Source organism: Mastomys coucha, unplaced genomic scaffold (genome assembly GCF_008632895.1).
Source record: "Mastomys coucha isolate ucsf_1 unplaced genomic scaffold, UCSF_Mcou_1 pScaffold22, whole genome shotgun sequence".
Taxonomy (NCBI): Eukaryota; Metazoa; Chordata; class Mammalia; order Rodentia; family Muridae; genus Mastomys; species Mastomys coucha.
In genome coordinates this window covers 30,405,326-30,423,986 of record NW_022196905.1, presented here as the reverse complement: position 1 = coordinate 30,423,986, position 18,661 = coordinate 30,405,326, and the positions used below count along the sequence as shown (strand labels likewise).

Sequence of the window (18,661 nt, the reverse complement as noted above, 5' to 3'; positions counted from 1 at the left end):
TGGGTCCCATCTCCAGATTCAATGCAGTAAGATCCTCCTTCACCTGTGAGCAATGGCTGCGCTTTGCCCACTGCCCAGCCCCAAAGCCATGAGTGGCTTGAATGGGCCTCTGGGTTCACCCATGCCCCTGGACACCATAACACATCTCTCACCACACTCCCCAGGTATTCAGACTCAATGGCTCTTGATCCAGATGTCAAGCCCAGTAGCAGGTCCTACACTCAGCTCCTGCCTGGGACTATTGTGCTCTTCCTCTGGGCATCTCCTTCACGGTGTCAGCCCCCAACGTGGGCAGGACCTCCCTGGGCGGGTTCCCACATCTGCTCTGATGCCTGGTCCACCAGCCAACCATCAGCTGGCATGGGCCTGTGGAAGCCCTGAGAAGCCTTAAAGACTCCTCTCTACTTGACAGGACATCCCACAACTTCCCCGGGTCCTCCCCAAGCCCACCCCAGCCCTCTTCTTACCATCTCCTTGTCTCATATTGGGCAACCATGGCTGTTATTTAAATGCCATTCAAATTACCCCCAACTCTCAGAACTCTACTAGGCTTCAAAGCTGCTGCCTCATCTACAGTTCCTCAAATCCCCATAGAGTGTCACCCACCAGAGTGCGCCTGTGTCTGCTGGCACCCTGAGTGCGGGCCCAGGGGATTCATTCTGTTTCCAGTACCTGGCACCAAGTGGAGAGGTGGGGAGGCAGTGATGGTGTCTACTGAGTGAAATAACTCAGGTCCACAGATCAAAACTCAGAAAAATCCCCAACGTCCTCTAAGGCAGAGGGATTTCTCATATGTTACCCTCCCTGTGCACCCTCCCTGTTCACGGGTGAGATGCGGCCCCGCCCACCTGTTGACTCAGACAACTATGGACATCTTCTTCTGCACCATGAGCCACTGTCAGAGGACATGAGGCTGGGCCACACAGCACAGTTTTATTAATACACAAACAAGTTCCGCCAATGGGCGCCAGTCAATGGGTACACGATTACAACAGTAGAAAAAAATCAGTTTGTAGAGCAGTAAAGTCGGTGAAGTGAGTACGGGATGGGGGACGTGGACTGAAAACTAGGATTTTTTTCATTGCAAGTCTCTTTACATAAAAAAATTTTTACTTTCTGAATTAAATACATTGAGCTACACAATCAAAATATATTTACAGTCATTTCAAATGGGCTACCAACATAGTTAATTAAAAAAAAAAAAAAGAAAACTTTCTCTTTCCTTTGCCTGCGTCTTTCCAAGATTATTTTAAATATGATTTTAGGTTTTTTTTTTAAAATACATTAAGGAAATAATTACATTCGTAACATGAAAACATTTTACAACTTAGAGCTACGAGCAATTTATTTGGAATATCTAGAATGTAAAAAAAAAAAAAAAAAAAAAAAAAAAAAAAAGAATGGTGTTAAAAATGTAGCGTAAACCTTTGTTAGAAAATCAATTAAAACATTATCATATTAAAAACACCTTTGGTCCCTAACAATTATGAACTAAAGACACCACTTTGAAAGGATAATCCAATCCAGTGTGTGGGAAGCCCAGGTTTCCAAAGACCACAGTGGTGTGTCCCCCGATACTGGCAAAGGGTGTTCCTCAAGATTGAGGGGTAGGCTTCCCACGCCAGGGGCATGGCCAAGCTGCTTGTGCCTCTCCCTGGGGCTGAGCTGTGTGCGCATGGCACAGGGGGTTTATTTTCATTTTATTTCACAGTAGAAACCCAGCTCTCTGGTGTGATTAGTAAATCAGGGGGAACAAGACCCAGACATTCAATTGCTTCTATAAAAACTATGTCATGGATTTGAAATGTTTTTGATTCAAAATTACTTTAGAAAAAACAAAAAACAAAAACAGAAAGCTCATTCATTTTGATGTTGTCACACCCATAGAACGGACCTTGAAGGTGTCCTGTCTGCTGGTGAGGGAAGGTAAAAATGACTTGGCTCAAGTATTCCCAGAGCACAGGGCAGAGGTCAGCGACAGGGGAGGCTTGTCCCTAGCCTTTGGGAGGAGAGGCCAGGGACACCCCTGCTGCTGCCTGCTTGTGAATTCTACCTGGGGACTACAGTCCCCACAAAGCGGAAGCCTACCTCCATGGCCTCAGGGCCTGGGACATTGCTATCCAAAGCAGATTTTCTAAAAGTCTCATCAGCATGGGTGTGCTGACACAGAAACAGCTACATGGAAATTGGGGCAGTGGACAGATGTGGGTGAGGCAGGACCAAGGCATGCACGGGGAAAGGACAGGACACTGACACAGGAGGCAGGGGAGCAGCAAGCACTCTGGAAGATTCTGTGTGAACTGGGTCCATGCCATCCGGACAGGTCACTCTGGTACCTCGGATGACCTATTTGACCCATGCTCACCCTTGCAAGAACGCTGGTACATGAGATTGTGTGATACTGAGGGTCCCACCCCCATGCCCAAGCCAGGGAACACAGCAAGTCCCCAGGCCAGCAGGATATTTGTATGCAAATGGTTCGTAAAGGGACACAAAAGTAGAGGGGTTTGTGAAAGCTGATGACATCTTGCCAAACTGTAACAAAAGTAGACCCAGAGAAACATGTGGCCTCAGACAAAGAGAGGCCCCAAGAGATGGAGCATCTCCCATGGTCCAGAGGACCCAATTGCTCACAGAAAGGGTTCAGCCCTCTGCCTACTTGGTTCCACACAGAGCAAACCTGTGCCATCGATGGCTGGGGTCACACTGGTAGCTTTGGGAGGGTCATAGAATGAGAACACTGAGAATCCTGACAGGATCGTGGGTGTCCAATATGTACATATATAAATTAAAACTCTATTTATTGAACATATACAAATAAATAACTTATTTTGAAACAAATGCTTTCAACTAACTTTCTGACCAAATCTAAGAACATTAATGGGAGCACAGGACAGTGGAACCCTGTGTGGGAGCCTTACCTTCCCCGGGACCTACTTTATATGGCGCTGAGAACTTACAGGATCCACCACAGTTGAATGGATAAGCCTGGGTTTCTCGGCACAAATTCCGAACACCAGGAGCCTGGAGCCTGCTGTGTCTGCATCAGGACAAACTCATCTGAGGCTTATTGCTGGACATGATACTTCACTATGTCCCTCTATGCTGGCCAGGACTGGCTGTTAAATTGGGCATTTTCTCTCTTGTTTTGGTAACAATCAAAGCCTGGAACAGCTTTCCTGGCAAAGCAGGCTGCTATCAGAGTGGCCAAAAGCACTGCTCTGAGACCCAAGGTCGCAGAAGTCTATGGCACATTAAATTCTCTTCCCTTTCAGAGTATGGAATGGTCACAGCTCCCTGTGATAACCCAAGGGGCTCCCCTAATCGAAGCTCCATGAACAGGCTGGTGTGTGTGAAGGCTGCATCCCTCCTCCTGGTCCTTCTACACAGTTTCCTGGCAGAAACTAGCCCACACAGATGCTGGTGTGAGGAATCCAAACTGTTCTTTGGAGGAAGGCACTAGAGCGAAGCACCATTAGACAGCTGGTGAGTGTCTTACACTGGGCTAGTCTGGGACAGACCTTCAGCTGAGCAGCTTCCCTATACACTGTGATATCCCTGTCCCTGGTGACCATCTTGCTGCAGTTTGGTGACTCCAAGACAGCTGCTGCATGGCTCAAGCATAGACCATCAATCCTGGCCATGAAGGCTACCCAGAGAAGGCCCTAAAGGCACCTACCTCTACAGAGAGCCTGGGAGACTTTCCTTCCATGTGTGCTAAGGATATTCTGGGCTGTGATGGGAAGGTGTCACCAGGTTCTCCCCCGTGTATAACTGACCCTGCACAGGTCTGCAGAGATGCCTAACTTCCAGGTCACTGCCTGCATCTCCCCATGGTGGAAAGGTTTGAACTATACCCAGGAAGCACATCCTGAGCAGCTGGACTATCCTACGAAGTGCACAGAGACAAGCAGGAGAGTGGGAGGGGGCACACACAATCCCAACCTGGGCACAGGAGTGCACCCGTGATCCATGGCTTCAACTGTAAACTGGAGGAAGGTGCTCTGTTCAAAGATAGTCCAGGTGGAACTACAGGTTCTAGAACCTGTTCTGTTAAATCCACAGGCAGATGGTGGCCAGTGTGCTTCCTGGGCTGAGGAACTCCTGCCCAGCAGCCCAGGATGCTGGGGTCTCAGGCCAGGAGAAAGGGGGTGGCAATTGAAAGCTCTGTGCTGCCTCTCAAAGCCCATCATAAAATGGGAAGGGAACAGGGTCTCTGAAAAGTCCAAAAGTCCAAGTGTAGCACATGATGAAAAAAGGCAAACATGAAAAACACTGGCAAAAAGAATAACAACTTCTCTATCCTGCTGACAAAAGGTTTGTCCAAAACCAAAACTGAATCTTAAAGTTGCTTCACAGCACTATTCCTCATGGCTTCACCTCCAGTGACAAGGGACAGAGGGGAGGGGGAGGGGCTGTGCAGAGACACAGGAGCTCATGATGCTGCTGCAGAGCAGGACCCTCTGGCAAACAGGGTGAAGTACGCAGCTCTGACTGCACACGGGGAAGGCTCGGGCCACCCCGTCTCACAGGGGCACATGGTCCATGGGCTGCAAGCTAGGGCTGAGCTGAGGTCCTCAAAACTGCCCCATCTGCTAGAGGGTGCTTCAAAACAGCTTATTAACCCCTTTCATTTCTGCTTCTTAACAAGTAAATTTGGACACCAAAGTCTTAAAGTAAACTTTCCTAAAGGGCACCATCATACAGTAGAAAGCGTGCACGTAAGCCAGCCAAGGGTCAGCGTCAGACTTGTCCAAACTTCTGCGGTCATGTTCAGACCACTCTGGGAGGCGCACGTGTCACACTCGAGGCTGGTGGCAGTACACAGTCTCTAGGCGTGGCTGGGCTCCCTCTATGTCCCATTCTTCAGCTCCCACTCCTGGAGAAGAGAGATATGTGATCGCAGGCAGTTTGATCCCGGCTTCCACAAGCCGCTATGGCCCAAGAGCCTTTGAGATCTACGCAGTGTGGAGGCTCAGCCACAGAGAACAGAATGCAGGCTCCCCCCTGAACAAAAGAATTATCCAGTCATCCACTTCCAAGGAGCCAGCCAGAGATAAACCCAATCGAAATACCCAACTGGAGCAAACAGGTTAATGTGGCCCGTCCAGACATGGGACACTCAGTAGGCTGAACAAGGAAGGGAGAGCTGACAGCTGCCATATCATGTAAGGACTGCAAATCATCTGAGTCTATTTACATGGAAGTCCGAGGCAGTCAAGTGCACAGAGATAAACAGTATCATGAGTATGCACCTGGGGCAAGGGAAGAATGGGGTATTGCTATTTTGGTGTTTCATCTAGGAAGATGAGGTTCTGGAGGCGGGACACACATGGGGATGCCCTATTAATAAGTCAGGTTAGTTTTGCTTCTTTTACCACAAGAAAGTGGATGACAGGTGGCTGGGTGGGTGAAGTGGACACAGCCACTGCCAGGGGTGAAAGGGGGTGGGGTTGTGTGGGGGTAGGGTGAGAGTGGAGTAGCAGGCCCTGCATGCTGCCCTCAGACATGGGGCTCTCAGCTCCTATTATCAGCCATCATGGAGGTGTCTGGGGAGGATGAGATGGGGACCTGACCAGGCGTTCTTCTCCACAGAGACAAGCCACCAATCCAGGGTTGTGGCACGTCCCTCCCGCCCTGCCCACATGTTCCTGATTCTGCCAGCTGCTCCTTTAGGGTTCTTATTTCTACCAGTGCTGTGCCATTAGTTACACGTGAACTTTTGATTCTAGAAAAGCCAGGAGAATGTTTAGCCTCATCAATATGCCCCTCCTGCCCCAACTCATGGGGCCCCTCTGACAGACAATAAGGCCATTCTTCTTAAGTCCATTCCTGAGGCTGTCAGAAATCAGTTGCAGTGGCAAGGACCTCCACACCTCCTGTCTGTGTATAGGCTACAGCTGGGACCAGATGCCCTCCTGTGCTGTATGGGAACTTTATGAAGCCGACTGTGTCTCATACCGACAGTCATAGGTTTCGTGTTCACCATCAGAAGGGGACAAAGCTGAATGGTCTGAGCCAAGGGAGCCTTTCTTTCATAGCATGGCTCAGCTTCTCACCCCTCTTCTCTGATGGTAAAGACACCGGGAGGGGAATCACGAAGCTCCATTCTAACATGGCTTAGGCAAAATGGTCCTCTACAAAGGACAGTCTGACTATAGACTAAGAAGCCTGAGGGATGTGTAGGAAAGTCACTGGAATGCCAGCTCAGTAGCCTTCTCCCACTCGACATGAACCCTTCCAGAAAGCACACTTGCTGGGGAAGCACACACACTGAGGGGCTGGACAAGCACAACTCCTAGCAGCATCCCAGTACACCCTCAGAGCATAGCACAGTCCTTTCCCTACATGCAATTTATCCAGGAAGGGGCTTGGACTGCTGAACGCTCAACACTTCAATGCCAGCACTACAAGGCCTGGAGACAGGGCAGAGTGCATGTTCAGCCTCCTCCATCTTCAGGACAGAGGGATCTGGACTCATGTCCCCTCCCCAGGCCAACTCAGTTCCACCTGCTGATGCTTCTATTAAATTACATTCCATTCCATTACAGCTGCTTCCATTACCATGGGCAAGAAGTGCTGGCTCTGATCATCTGGAAATTATGCTTTGAGAGTCCCTAGGATTTAATCGTGGCAAAGGTTGTTAGTGGTTCTTCTTCCTGACTGCAGGGAGGGGAGGGACCCTGCGTTGATGGCCAGGGTGCTGGGGACAGTCTGGAAAAAGAAATGGTTTTTTTTTTTTCTGGCTTTTTCTTTGTTCGTTGGGTGGGGGTCTTGCTCATTTCTGAAATGACCTAGAGCTTTGGGGATTCAGGTTTGGTGACTACCTTTGAACCTGCGTCCCTGAGGGTGTTGGGGGGCAGCTGGAGGAATACTTGCTTAGTACCTCAGGCAAGAGACTGAGTGCCAAGTGCATGGGGTACCTGGCCCTGCCAGGGGGCTCACCTTGGCCTTCTGCAGCACATGTCCACGGCAAGGGGAGCTGCCTGAGGATGGCTGGCTCTTCTTTAGGACAGCTGCACTGTTCACAGGCAAAGGCCCCTCAGCATCGCTTGTATCACAGCTGGAGATGGGAGAATTTTCCAGAGTACGATGCCGAAACACAGGAGACTGTTAATGAGAGGGGTGTGAGGGTGGTTCTCAGCCATTGGTATTTCTCAGGGAGAAATAGTTTAGTAAAGAAGAAATAGATTTGAAAACGGGCCAAACAAGAAAGGACCACTACAGGCAGTGCCTGATCCTCAGGGCGCTTTCAGAAGGATGGAAGACCAAGAGGCCAGATTTGGGTCCATACTCCTACCCTCTTCTCGTACCTGTCCATCAATGTGGTGCTTCCTAAGTTTGCAAATGTTTCCTGGAGCTGCCTGCCACTGAGAGGCTCAGACCTGCAGCTAGCAGGCAGCCTTAGCCTGGTGTCCTGGGACAATGAGTGGCCACTAAGTGACACTGGGTCTGTGACCACTCCCACTTTGCAGATGCTGAAGAGAAATTTTTGGAAAGCTCACAATGAAACAACTTATCTCCTCGGCTGCGTTGGGTCTGATTTGGCTTGAGGGCTCTTCTACGTAGGATCACAAAAGGTCCTTTAAGAAAGCTCAGCACTGTGGAGACTGTCGTCATCATACAACACAGAACGCTGGAAACACACTTGGGACATGCAGGGCATTGTTTCAGAGCCCCATCAGCCCAGAACCCCTGTGAGGGCTCCTGACTGGAGTGCTCCCAGCTCAATGTTTGGCAGCACAGGCCCTTCCTTGGACATCTTCACAGGCCACATCGACTCTGGGTGTGTGGAAAGACAGAATAAAGGCCCTGTCTCTGGAGATGGCAAGGCAGTAGGTGTCTGTAGCAGAAGGACCAGCCTAACAAGCCGCTCCTCCGAGGACGTGGTCGTTCTACAATTATGTATAACACCGTCACCAATGCAGGAGGCAATCCCAGTGCACAGAGAGGGCCCTCAGGAGACACAGGAGGCAGAGACACCCATTCCAGAGCTTCTAAAGGCCATGTTTACTCCTGGCCAGGGGACAGTTGGGGACAAAAGCAAGTCTCAGTGGCTGAGTCAGGTGGCAATGAGGAGCCATGACTAAGAGTAAGAGCTCAGACTTGACAGGTGGCCCCCTCGTGCCTGATTTGGGGCACAGATTATTATGTTACAATCACTGCAGCTTCCAGATGCCTGGCAGCGCTGTCAGAATGAGAGCAAGTTCCTGCCTAGCAAGGTGGTGTCAAGTCAGACCGGATGAAAAGGTAAGAGAGCTGGCCTTTGTCACATGACCATGCAGAGGAGGTCTCAGTACTGGCCTTTAAATACTCTGGTGAACATAGGAGACATCAGTGCTTCCATACACTGGACACAGCGGGAACTTCAGGCTGATACCACCCACGGTGGTGGTGCATGCACTGCCTGAGAGAGCATGGAGTACTTCTGTGTGCTGTGCCTTCTGGACACTCACCTGTGGACTGGATGTCCCTGACCTGGGCTCGATGGCCAGTCCTAGGGTGACGCCACCTGCCAAGGCCTTCTTCAGGCTCTCCTTGACCTCGGTCAGTTCCAGCTCCAGGCTGACCCGCTCCGCCTCCCTCTGCTTGCACTCTTCCTCCAGCCTCTTCAACTTGTCCTCCAGGGCCGCCTGAGTCTTCCTGCCTGAAACCCCAGGGACACATGGTCATCTCAGAGAGGGACCGACCTAGCTGAGTTCTGCTAGGTCTTCTCCACAATGCTCCAGCCCAGCTGCTCCCGGCAGAGCCCAGACCCTTTCCTAATAACCGGTTGCTGTGTAAGATTAGGCTACACAGCGCAGGGGGCCTCATGACTCTGACTTAAATATGGGGTGGTCTCAAATTCTACTGGTTACTTGTGGACTACTGTTATGATGGTTTGAATGTGCTTGGCCCAGGCAATGGCACTATTTGGAGATGTAGCTTTGTTAGAGTGGGTGTTACCTTGTTAGAGGAAGTGTGTCCCTGTGGGAGTGGGCTTTTTTTTTTAAAGATTTATTTATTTATTTTATGTGTATGAGTACACTGTAGCTGTACAGATGGCTGTGAGCCATCATGTGGCTGCTGGGAATTGAACTCAGGACGGCCCCGTTTGCTCCGGCCCTGTTCGCTCCAGCTCCACTCACTCCAGTGTAATACACTGTAGCTGTCTTCAGACTCACCAGAAGAAGGCGTTAGATCTCATTACAGGTGGTTGTGAGCCACCATGTGGTTGCTAGGATCCGAACTCAGGACCTTCAGAAGAGCAGTCAGTGCTCTTACCCGCGGAGCCATCTTGCCAGCCCGGGAGTGGGCTTTTAAGGCCCTTGTCCTAGCAGCCTGGAAGCCAGTCTTCTCCTGTTTGCCTCTGGGACAAGATGTTGAACTCTCAGCTCTTCCTGCAGCATGCCTGTCTAGGCACGACCATGCTCCTGCCTTGGTGATAGTGGACTGAATCTGTAAGCCTCAATTAAGTATTGTCTTTATAAGAGTTGCCTTGGTCATGGTGCCTGTTCACAGAAGTAAAGCTATGTATGCTGCCATGGTCACAGAACAATGCCCATATCTCTGTAGGCCTTGGCATATAGTTCTCCAAGGTTTGTCAGTAAACTTGTCTCTTTGAAATTTGTTATGATGACCAACATGGGCAGGAAATGCACAGAGATGAACAGAAAAGAAAACTGAGTCAGAGAAGTGGACAAACCACAGGTCACAGGGAGCCTGGCCTCTCAGGGCAGAGCTGAGGCCTTCCTGCATCTCTGCCCTATGACTTGACACAGGCAGGTAGAAAAGCTGTCCATTGTGCACCATGCTCCCTCCCTGCCACAGAGCCGGGTCCCCACCCTCTCAGGCAGCCTGATATTGACACCTTGCCCAACCCACTCCCACAAATTATCCTAATGGGCCCACCTTACCTCCCTTCTTGTTCTCTGCCCGCTAAATCACTTCCCTGAACAGCCATAATTCAGACAGAGTTCAGTTCTGGTCCAGTTCTATGATGGGCATATGCACCAGCCTCAGCCTATATGAAAGCCTTTTAGAAGCCAGTGAGCCCTCTGGGCTCCCTGATCCACTGCACAGCTCCCCTTCTCATCTGGTAGAAGCTAAATATGAAAAGCCTTGTCCCAGTGGGGGCACTGGCCAGGACCAGAGAGGGAAGTGTTAGTTTCCATCCCTGATCTGGAGGTCCTGCAGGAGCAAGGCCTAGCCTGCGCCTGGGTACTTCCTGTCTCTAGACACCACTACTCTGACAGCTGTGCTTGCTCACTGCCCCTCTTTCTCGATCACTACCATAGTCCTATTCTCTGATCCTCAAACCCCAGTGCAGCCTTGCTCCCCGCAGGCCCTTCTGAGAATAGAGCTGCTTGGCCTGGGCAGAGCTCTGAGAAAACTCAGTCCCCTTGGCTGCTTCCTCCACGGAAGCCTGACTGAGTCACCTCAGGCAAGGAACAAAATCTGCCAACCTTGGCTGTCAGCACCCTAGGCTGAAATTGCTGGAGTCTCACTGTGCAGCTGGGATCAGGGCACAGTCCCTGCCTATGGTGGCACCACTGAGCCAACCCTGTACTGCCCCGGCGTCCCTCCTCAATCTTCCCCCACAAGGCCAGCACCCTAGGAGGCAAGGCTAAAGAGGCAGCCTTGGCCCATGGATGAACTGAGGGTGAGATGAATGGAATTTTGAACTCGAGTGGGCACAGGCACATGGGCCCATCAGGGCCAAGTCCCCCCATACCTGCATTCACTTCGATGGCAGCCCTCAGGTCCTTCCTCTCTTTCCGCAGCTGTGCCAGCCTGTTCCGCAGGGCCTCTTTCCTCTTCAGCAGCTCTTCCTCTTTGGACTGTAACCGCTTGGCATCTGCTTCTACCCGGTTCTTACCATATTTGTACTGCTCAGCATCTGAGCAAGGAGCACAGAGTTAGAGCTCAACCAGAGGAGTCAGGCTGCTAATGCCTGTGCCTCGACCACTCTTGGGATACCATGGGGATGCTCCTGGCTAGTCCTAACAGGAAGGGGAGACTTGGAGCAGGGACTCTCCAACTTGCCTCAAGTCCTCTAATATCTGCATGTTTACAAATAAAGAAAAATTCTGAGCAATCCCTTCAATGCTCCTCCCCGCAGGGCATCAGTCTTCAAGTAATTGTCAGTTAAGGCTCAGAGCAAAGATTCTGGAACCTGGCAAGGGAGTGGCCTGGACAGTTCTGAGGGCCTGATAGAATCTAGAACCATCTGGGGAGTGTCTTAAGGAGGAATTACCTGGAGCAGCTTGGCCTGTGGCCACGTCTGTGAGGGAGTGTCTTGATTATTATACCCTGCATTTTCACACCCTGACTGTAGGCGCCACCTATCATGTGGCCCTGGAATGTGTATGAGGGGAGAGAATTGGCTGAGTGCTGGATATCAAGGAGGTAATCGTGCATTTCTTCTCTCTACTCTTGACAGTGGGTGAGAAGCAACTGGCTGCTTTAAGTACCTGCCTTGACTTTCCCAGGACACACTGTAACCTATAACTGTGACCTGTAACTAACTGTGACCTGTAACTGTAACTGTGACCTGTAACTGTAACTGTGACCTGTAAGTGTTACCTGTAACTGTCACCTGTAAGTGTGACCTGTAAGTGTGACCTGTAACTGTAACTGTGACCTGTAACTGGGATCTGTAACTGTCAGCCAAAGAAAATCTTTCCTACATTGCTTTTGTTGGTTTATTTGTTATAGAAAAAGAAATGAAGCTAGAATGGCTGTCCAAAGCAACCTCTAGAGTGGCTGGAGGGATGGCTCCATGGCTAAGAGCATGGCTGCTCTCCTAGAGAACCAGAATCCAAGCCCCAGCACCCATGACAGCTCACAGTCATCTGGCACTCCAGTTCCAGGGCATCCAACACCCTCTTCTGCCCTCCTTGGTCACTAGGCATACCCATGGCACACAGATATACACGTAAGCAAAACACACAGAAAGAAAAAACAAAACAAAGCTCTATATGCAACGCCTCTCTTCACCCCATGTCTGTTCTTAGCCTTTCCCTGGCTGGAGGGAGAACATCTCCTTGGCCTGAGATTCTCGGGGCAGAGAGAGCTTCTCCAGCAAATAAAATAACAGAAATGCAGCACATGGTGCTTGGAGACTCACTATTCAGAGGACAGTCTTAGAAACCCATAACCTAGAACGGATCTCTTCCTCAGTTTTTCCTCCTGTGAAATAGGAATAAGAGCAAGCCATTCACAGGCAGCTATAAAAATTCAATTAATATTTATAAAGCACTTAAAGTAACTATCCAAATGAGTCCTATATAAGTAAGTAGCTGTTAAAATTTAATGACTGAACAGTGAATGCGCAAATAAGTAAATGTTTTGGGGAAACCCAGAATCCTGGCCACCAGCACAGAGCAGTTCCCACAGTGTTGAACCCAGGCCCCACAGTCCCTTCAGCCTGGATTATAGTTTCAGGCTGCAGTGTGTTATTGTGGGGAAGTCAAGACAGGAACTTAGAGCATCAGATAGGAATTTAGGAAAAGATGGTGAGGGGCAGGAGATGCTCACATGACTGGCCAAGGCCCGCTGACCCTGAGGTTGCTCCTAATGCCTCTATAGTCGCTGTACCACCCGCCAGCTCCAAGGGTAGCTGGACCCTGCCTGTCCATCTGTCGCTGCCCATCTGCATGTCTGTCTATTTCAGAGTAGAAGCCATAGAGGGGCAAGGACTGCTGTGTGTGTCTTTAAAAGTAGATGTATGTCTCTAACACAGATAACTATGTGATATGATGCCTGGCATGGGGTGGACACTCATAGGCAGCCCCCATGGCAATCAGTCATGACTGGCTTGTCAGTCTTGCTCACGCAGTGCCTGCCCTGCACTGGCTCTACCATTGCTTCTTCAATAATGTACCCTATTCATAGAGATGTGTGCCCTTCCCACATCTAGTCAGCATGCCTTCCCTCACCAAAAACACCTCCACAGAATGACATTACCTGATCCTCAGCCCAAAAATAACCACCCTCTTGTAAAACCAAGGCACTTCGAGAAAATTCTATGCTAAAGTGTGCAAACTCCACTGTCTAAACCAATATGTACCCCAACAAACCTATAGACGACAGCTTATAAATTTCCCCACCATTTGGTCCCCATGCAATAAACTCTATACAACTGTAATGTGATCGGCTAAACTCTGCAGAAGCGTGGGATGCAATTATTTTTCCCTTTTGTTTCCATTAGATGTCACCAAAGTTAATAAAGCATTCCCTACAGAAGGTCCCACCAGATACAGGGATAAATCATCCATAAAATAAAGCGAGCAGAGGGCCGTGAGGAACACCAGGTTGAAGGAGCCCATGTGGGATTCAGATCTTGCTTAACAAGGCATTTTAGGCCAACACATCCCTCTGACTCCTGCACTTCCCTAAATGAACAACACTAAGAAAAAGAGTGTGAGCATCCCCAAGACATTGGGGAATGAAATTACAGAGAGAGAGGGGGCCAAGGGAAGTCAGTGACAATGAGGAGACCCAGCCTGACAGGCTCCCGACATGCCTATTTGAAATGCAGGTTTGAAAGCAGAGGCGTAGACAAACTCCTCTTGAGAATTCAAAGTTTCCCTGGGGGTTGGGGGGGGGGGAAGTAGCCAAATGTTGCAGAAGACCTAAGGTTCATCCATGCTTTGACCATGGAAAAAGACAGCCTTTCTGTGGCCTTGTGCACTCTGACCATAAAATGGATGCCAGCCACGTGTGGGTCTGAGGCCTTTTCTCTCCTGTACCAAGTAGGAATGGCGGTCCCCAGGTCAAGCCTTATCTACTCTATCACAGAAGCTGACCTATCAACTGCATGGCTGCAGACTGGAAGGCTCAAGTAGGAATCCCAAGTAGCGGTGGCATGTCATGATTTTTGGCATGGACATTCACTTGGCTCAGACTGATGGAGGAGCTCCAGGACCTGCAGAGTCCCATGCAGCCCTTGCGCCTGCTTGTTCAGGCTGGCATGATCTCCTCACTGCATCCCCAGCAACAAGTGAGCATCCTGAATGAATAAGTCCCACGGGCTGGCTGGGTGGATCACCCAATGCAGCTGGGCAGGGCAAACACAAACTCAAGATGCCAGCACACCCAGATCTAGCTGCCGATGGAGGGCGGCTGCTGAACTCTCAGGCAGGCTGTGTTTCTCTCTGCCTGCTCTGTACAGCTGGCTCTGCAGTCTAAAAACCTGGCTCAGTGGCTGGCCTGCTGTGAGACCTCTGACTCTCCTGTACTACCTGGGGCTCAACCCTCATTTGCATAACGGGGTGCACAGCACCTACACGGACTACACAGCTGCTAGAGAGCAGCAGGCGTGTAAGTAGCTCGCTTTGGTCTGTGATCTGTGTAGAAGTAGCAAGGCCTCCTGTGCCCTTGTGTGTTGGGGGGCTTTGGTTTAGGCGCCCAACATCATTCCCACTTCAATGACCACAGCAGTTGGCTACCTGCACAACTGACAGATGAAGGGACTGTATTCAGAGTTTACATGATTTGTCACTGGTCTTCTAGGGACACAAATAGAGTCTCTTGGACCAGTGCCTCCTGGTTGAACGACATACTAAAAAGCCAAGCAACAGTTCCAGAGGCTGGGTTAGAGATCCTGGCAGGTGAAGAAGGGGAGGGGCAATACACACTGTCCCACCTCCTAGTACACCCCCAAGGCCAGCATCTGCTGCGGGAGTGGCTCAGTCAGCCTCAAGCAAACTGCACCAAAGCTGAAAGCAAGGAGCCAGTGGGGAAACTCACTTGACGCTGTCCTTTTCACACCGCCTGCAGATTCCACCTTTTTCGGCTGGTTGCTGGGAGCCCTCCCCTTCACAGGAACCCCATTAGATGACACTGGAGGTTTTTTGCTTCTCAACTGTTGAGACACACAGAGAAAATTAAAAATAATTGAACAAAACGTGCACTATTGCCTAAAGATATTTCTTTTAGTCTCTGACTCTTAAGAACAATCTACTGGCATGGTCAGGTCAGAGGACAAAGGAAACCAAGTTGCTTTCCAGTCACTGGGCTTCCTCGTGGTCCCTTTGAAGGCCAGGGAGCTTCCCAGCACTGAAGGCTGGCTACACAGGACTACCAGGAAGTCTGCAATGGGAGGGATGTTATGTTTCTACTGGGGCCTTAAGTGTTGATAAGAAAGCAGCTCTGATTGACCATGTACAGGTATGCAGCAATACCCACAGAGAACCTGGGAACCTGTATTTTTAGAGCTAGGTCACTTTTCCATTAAAGGGACTGTTTCTAGCGAAGGGCCTGGTTCTGCAGGGAGGTTCTTGCCCGTAACTGAATGATATAATAATCAGATACATAACCTCCTTTCAGATCAGACGGTTCTCAGGAAGGATGTAAGAGACACATATATAGAAATAGCATAAACATATACAATGTAAGCCTTGACCAGTATAAGCTTAAAAAAGAAATCCAACAATCCTCTGCTCACCCAACTTCTGCAAGCCACAGCTTTATCTGGCAGGTGACATTGCATGCCAGGAATTGAGCTCGACATAGAGGGAACTTGACACCCAGGCCCTGTCATTCTCCCCTCTCCCACTGCCTGCCTCTCATGTTGGGGGCCCAGTGTAGAGCTGCATAAAGATCTAGCTGCAATTCTGGCTGGCCATTTAGGAGACCCTGAGCTAGCCGTTCGAAACTTTCTGAACCTCTGCTTGCTCATTTAAAAATGTGAAGACGGGGGCTGGTGAGATGGCTTAGTGGGGAAGAACACCGACTGCTCTTCGGAAGGTCATGAGTTCGAATCCCAGCAACCACATGGTGGCTCACAACCACCCATAATGAGATCTGACACCCTCGTCTGGTGCGTCTGAAGACAACTACAGTGTACTTACATATAATAAATAAATAAATCTTTAAAAAAAAAATGTGAAGACGCTGGCACCTCCCACAGGACTCTAAGTGACACTGCACATCCATGCACAAGATGGTATCCAGGTGTTCTTGGGAAGTGTGTGCTCTCACAACCCAACAGGCTCCCAAAAGAATGGCGACAACTGGGGTGTGACATGTAAAGGCACTAGAATCCAGCCTGCGACCATTTCCTTTTGAAACAGAGACTAGGGTAAGCAAGAGTGATTGCATCACCCCATGCATCACGTGACACCTGACCAGCAAGGGGGCAATCCCAGTGTGCAGGTGGCACATTTACTAAGCTCACCAAAGACAACTATGCTACCAGCAAATGGATAGGCACATAGGTGGGACACCAATGGCCCAGTCTGGGCAGGGATCTTCATGAAACTGTAGAGGCCAATGGCGCTTAGGCTGGTCACTCAGCCAGGGGTACATCTGGAGTCAGACTCGCCAGGGGGTGGCAATCTGCAAAGCTGTGCTCACATTGCAAGCCTTCTGAGTCTGTTCTGACAAAACAATGTCTGGGGGTGCAACGGTGAGTCACTGCTACCTGGAGGCCTAGGACTTTGTCTGGTGTCTGTTTTTTTTTTTTTTTTTCCTCAAAACTGCCCAAAGCCAGGTGGTGGTGGCGCACGCCTTTAATCCCAGCACTTGGGAGGCAGAGGCAGGCGGATTTATGAGTTCAGGGCCAGCCTGGTCTACAGAGTGAGTTCCAGGATAGCTAGGGCTACACAGAGAAACCCTGTCTCAAAACAAAAACAAAAACAAAAACAAAAACAAAAACAAAAACAAAAACAAAACTGCCCAATGAGTGTGGCAGAATGCAGAAAGCCTGGCCTCTTGCTTTCTGTTTTCAGAGTGCTCTAAATGAGGTACCCAGGACTCCAGGCAGAGTATACAAGAGTATACAAATGGAGAATAGACTCGGTTAAAAACCCATGGGAGTAGTTAGCGTCTGCTCAGAAACACTGGTGCACGCACAGAGTAGGCAAACAAGAGTTTGGGCCTATCTGCCACTCAGAATCAGAGCCTTCCCATCGCACAGGTGCAGGCCACACATCATCCTCTCCCTGACAACACTGATTCTCAGCATGGTGCTAGTCATATTTACAGACAGGAAGTAACCAGTCCCTGGGGCAATCCTTGCTAACTTATACCCAAGGTAGACTGTAGTAGAGAAACCTGGTATTCCAGAATTTTCTGGAAAGTGACATGGCTTCTTTTTATAATCTCTGACATAATTCTCAAAATGTACTGGGGAATTCTGGGAGGCAATCTGGGAGCTGGTCACAAATGTCCCTTGGTGGCTTCCCAGTTAGGCTGTGTTAATTAGGCTATGGCTGAAGACTAGGTGACCCTTAGGTGTGTGTGAGGAGGTGAGCACATGGTCACTGGAGGTCCAGAGATGTCGAGGAGTTTGGGAACGTAGTCTGTACCTGGGAGTGCAGCCCGAGAGATGCCCGCCCCACAGAAGAGGGGTTAGTGACAGATGGGGAGCAGGGTGGGCTGCAGGAGGTGGGGGATTTGTAGTGGTTAGAGGACAGCCTGTCAGTGGGTGGCCGAGACGCCCTCCGGTCAGCAGGAGAGGAACGAGCAAAGATTGTCGGCGATGGCAAGTTATCGTAGAGGCCCGCGTTATCATAAAGCACCTCTTCCATGGGGCCTCTGCTCCCACAGCCAGGAAAGCCGCCATCCATGTCCCACTGCAACACACACAGCCTGTTTGTTAGTGGCCAGCCGAGAACAGAGAAGATCAGCACAGCGAGATGTTAGCGGCCCCCCAATATTCCTCATGACCTGCTGTGTGCATGCGCACATGCCTCCCACAGCTGTGGGCTGACTTGTAAGAGCCCCTTTGCCTTTGGAGCCATAGGAAGATTTCTCTGTGCTTCAATTGTTCCCAGAGTCATTTGATCATGACTTTTTTCTGGTTGTGTTTTCAAAATGAAGAGTCCTGAGCTGGTATTACCAGCTCTAGGGACTTGGGGTTTGAAAGTTCCCTGGTGCATGGAAAGTGAGGTCAGGGGAGTTGGACAGAGCCTGGAGCTCCATGCTGCACAGGAAAGTGTATGAGATCATGGTCAAAAGTCATGGTGCCTGCACACCATGTGCTCTGCACACACTGGCTGATTTATCACAGAGTCTCCTTAGCAATCAGGGAAAACTGAGGCAACAGCAGCTCACCCAACTAGGGAGAGGCAGAGCTGGCCAAAGTCAAGCTCGTGGCCATATACTGTGCTGTCAGAGAGCCTCAGGTTCTGCTAGAGGAACAGAACCAGAATAGAGAGCACCCTGGGCTTGTTCATGCTACCCTTGGGGCCAGCAAAGTCACCACCAAGGTCAACACAATCTAAGTCTGGCACTTGAGCATCTGATAAGAATGTCACAGCCCAAAGAGTCTGCTGACAACAGAAGCCAGGTCATCAGGGGATGCAGGGTACCTCAGCCTGGCATGGGACGATGATGGCATTGTGCTAGCTGGTGACCTGAACAAAGAGTTAACACATCACAGGACACAGGGGTTCCAGAGCACAGGCATGAAAGTATAAAGAAACCCCACACAGCCAGGGCCAGATCCCTTTAGGCTTCAAAGGTCTTTGTAAATTGCCTTGCATTATAAAAAGAAATATTAATTCATAGATTCTGCCCATCTCAGCCTGTTCTTTATGTTCGCCTTGAGGCGCTCCCTCCTGCCAGACTATAATTACAGCTCTTTGTTATAAAAATAGGAAAGGCCTAAAAATCCTAGGGTGTGTGGGGGGGGTGTCTCCTTTGCAGCCACATCAGTGTCTATTTTTGTGAT

The 18,661-nt window shown here is 50.0% G+C and overlaps 1 protein-coding gene across 3 annotated transcripts in view; it reads right to left on the bottom strand.

Moving 5' to 3' along the window:
• Positions 1 to 873: 873 nt before the first annotated feature.
• Afap1 (actin filament associated protein 1) overlaps positions 874 to 18,661 on the bottom strand; it is a 110,264-nt gene continuing 92,476 nt past the window's right edge. Inside the window, exons 13-18 of one of the 3 annotated variants that reach the window (XM_031341806.1) lie at positions 17,295 to 17,561; positions 14,734 to 14,848; positions 10,715 to 10,879; positions 8,457 to 8,647; positions 6,946 to 7,110; positions 874 to 4,879 (exon numbers count right to left, since the gene is read on the bottom strand). In XM_031341806.1, the coding sequence (XP_031197666.1) occupies positions 4,853 to 4,879; positions 6,946 to 7,110; positions 8,457 to 8,647; positions 10,715 to 10,879; positions 14,734 to 14,848; positions 17,295 to 17,561 (930 nt within the window). In that variant the 3' untranslated portion in view covers positions 874 to 4,852. Of the gene's footprint in view, positions 4,880 to 6,945; positions 7,111 to 8,456; positions 8,648 to 10,714; positions 10,880 to 12,109; positions 12,172 to 14,733; positions 14,849 to 17,294; positions 17,562 to 18,661 lie in introns of those variants that run through there. The other 2 variants (XM_031341807.1, XM_031341808.1) reach the window with 2 other exon arrangements.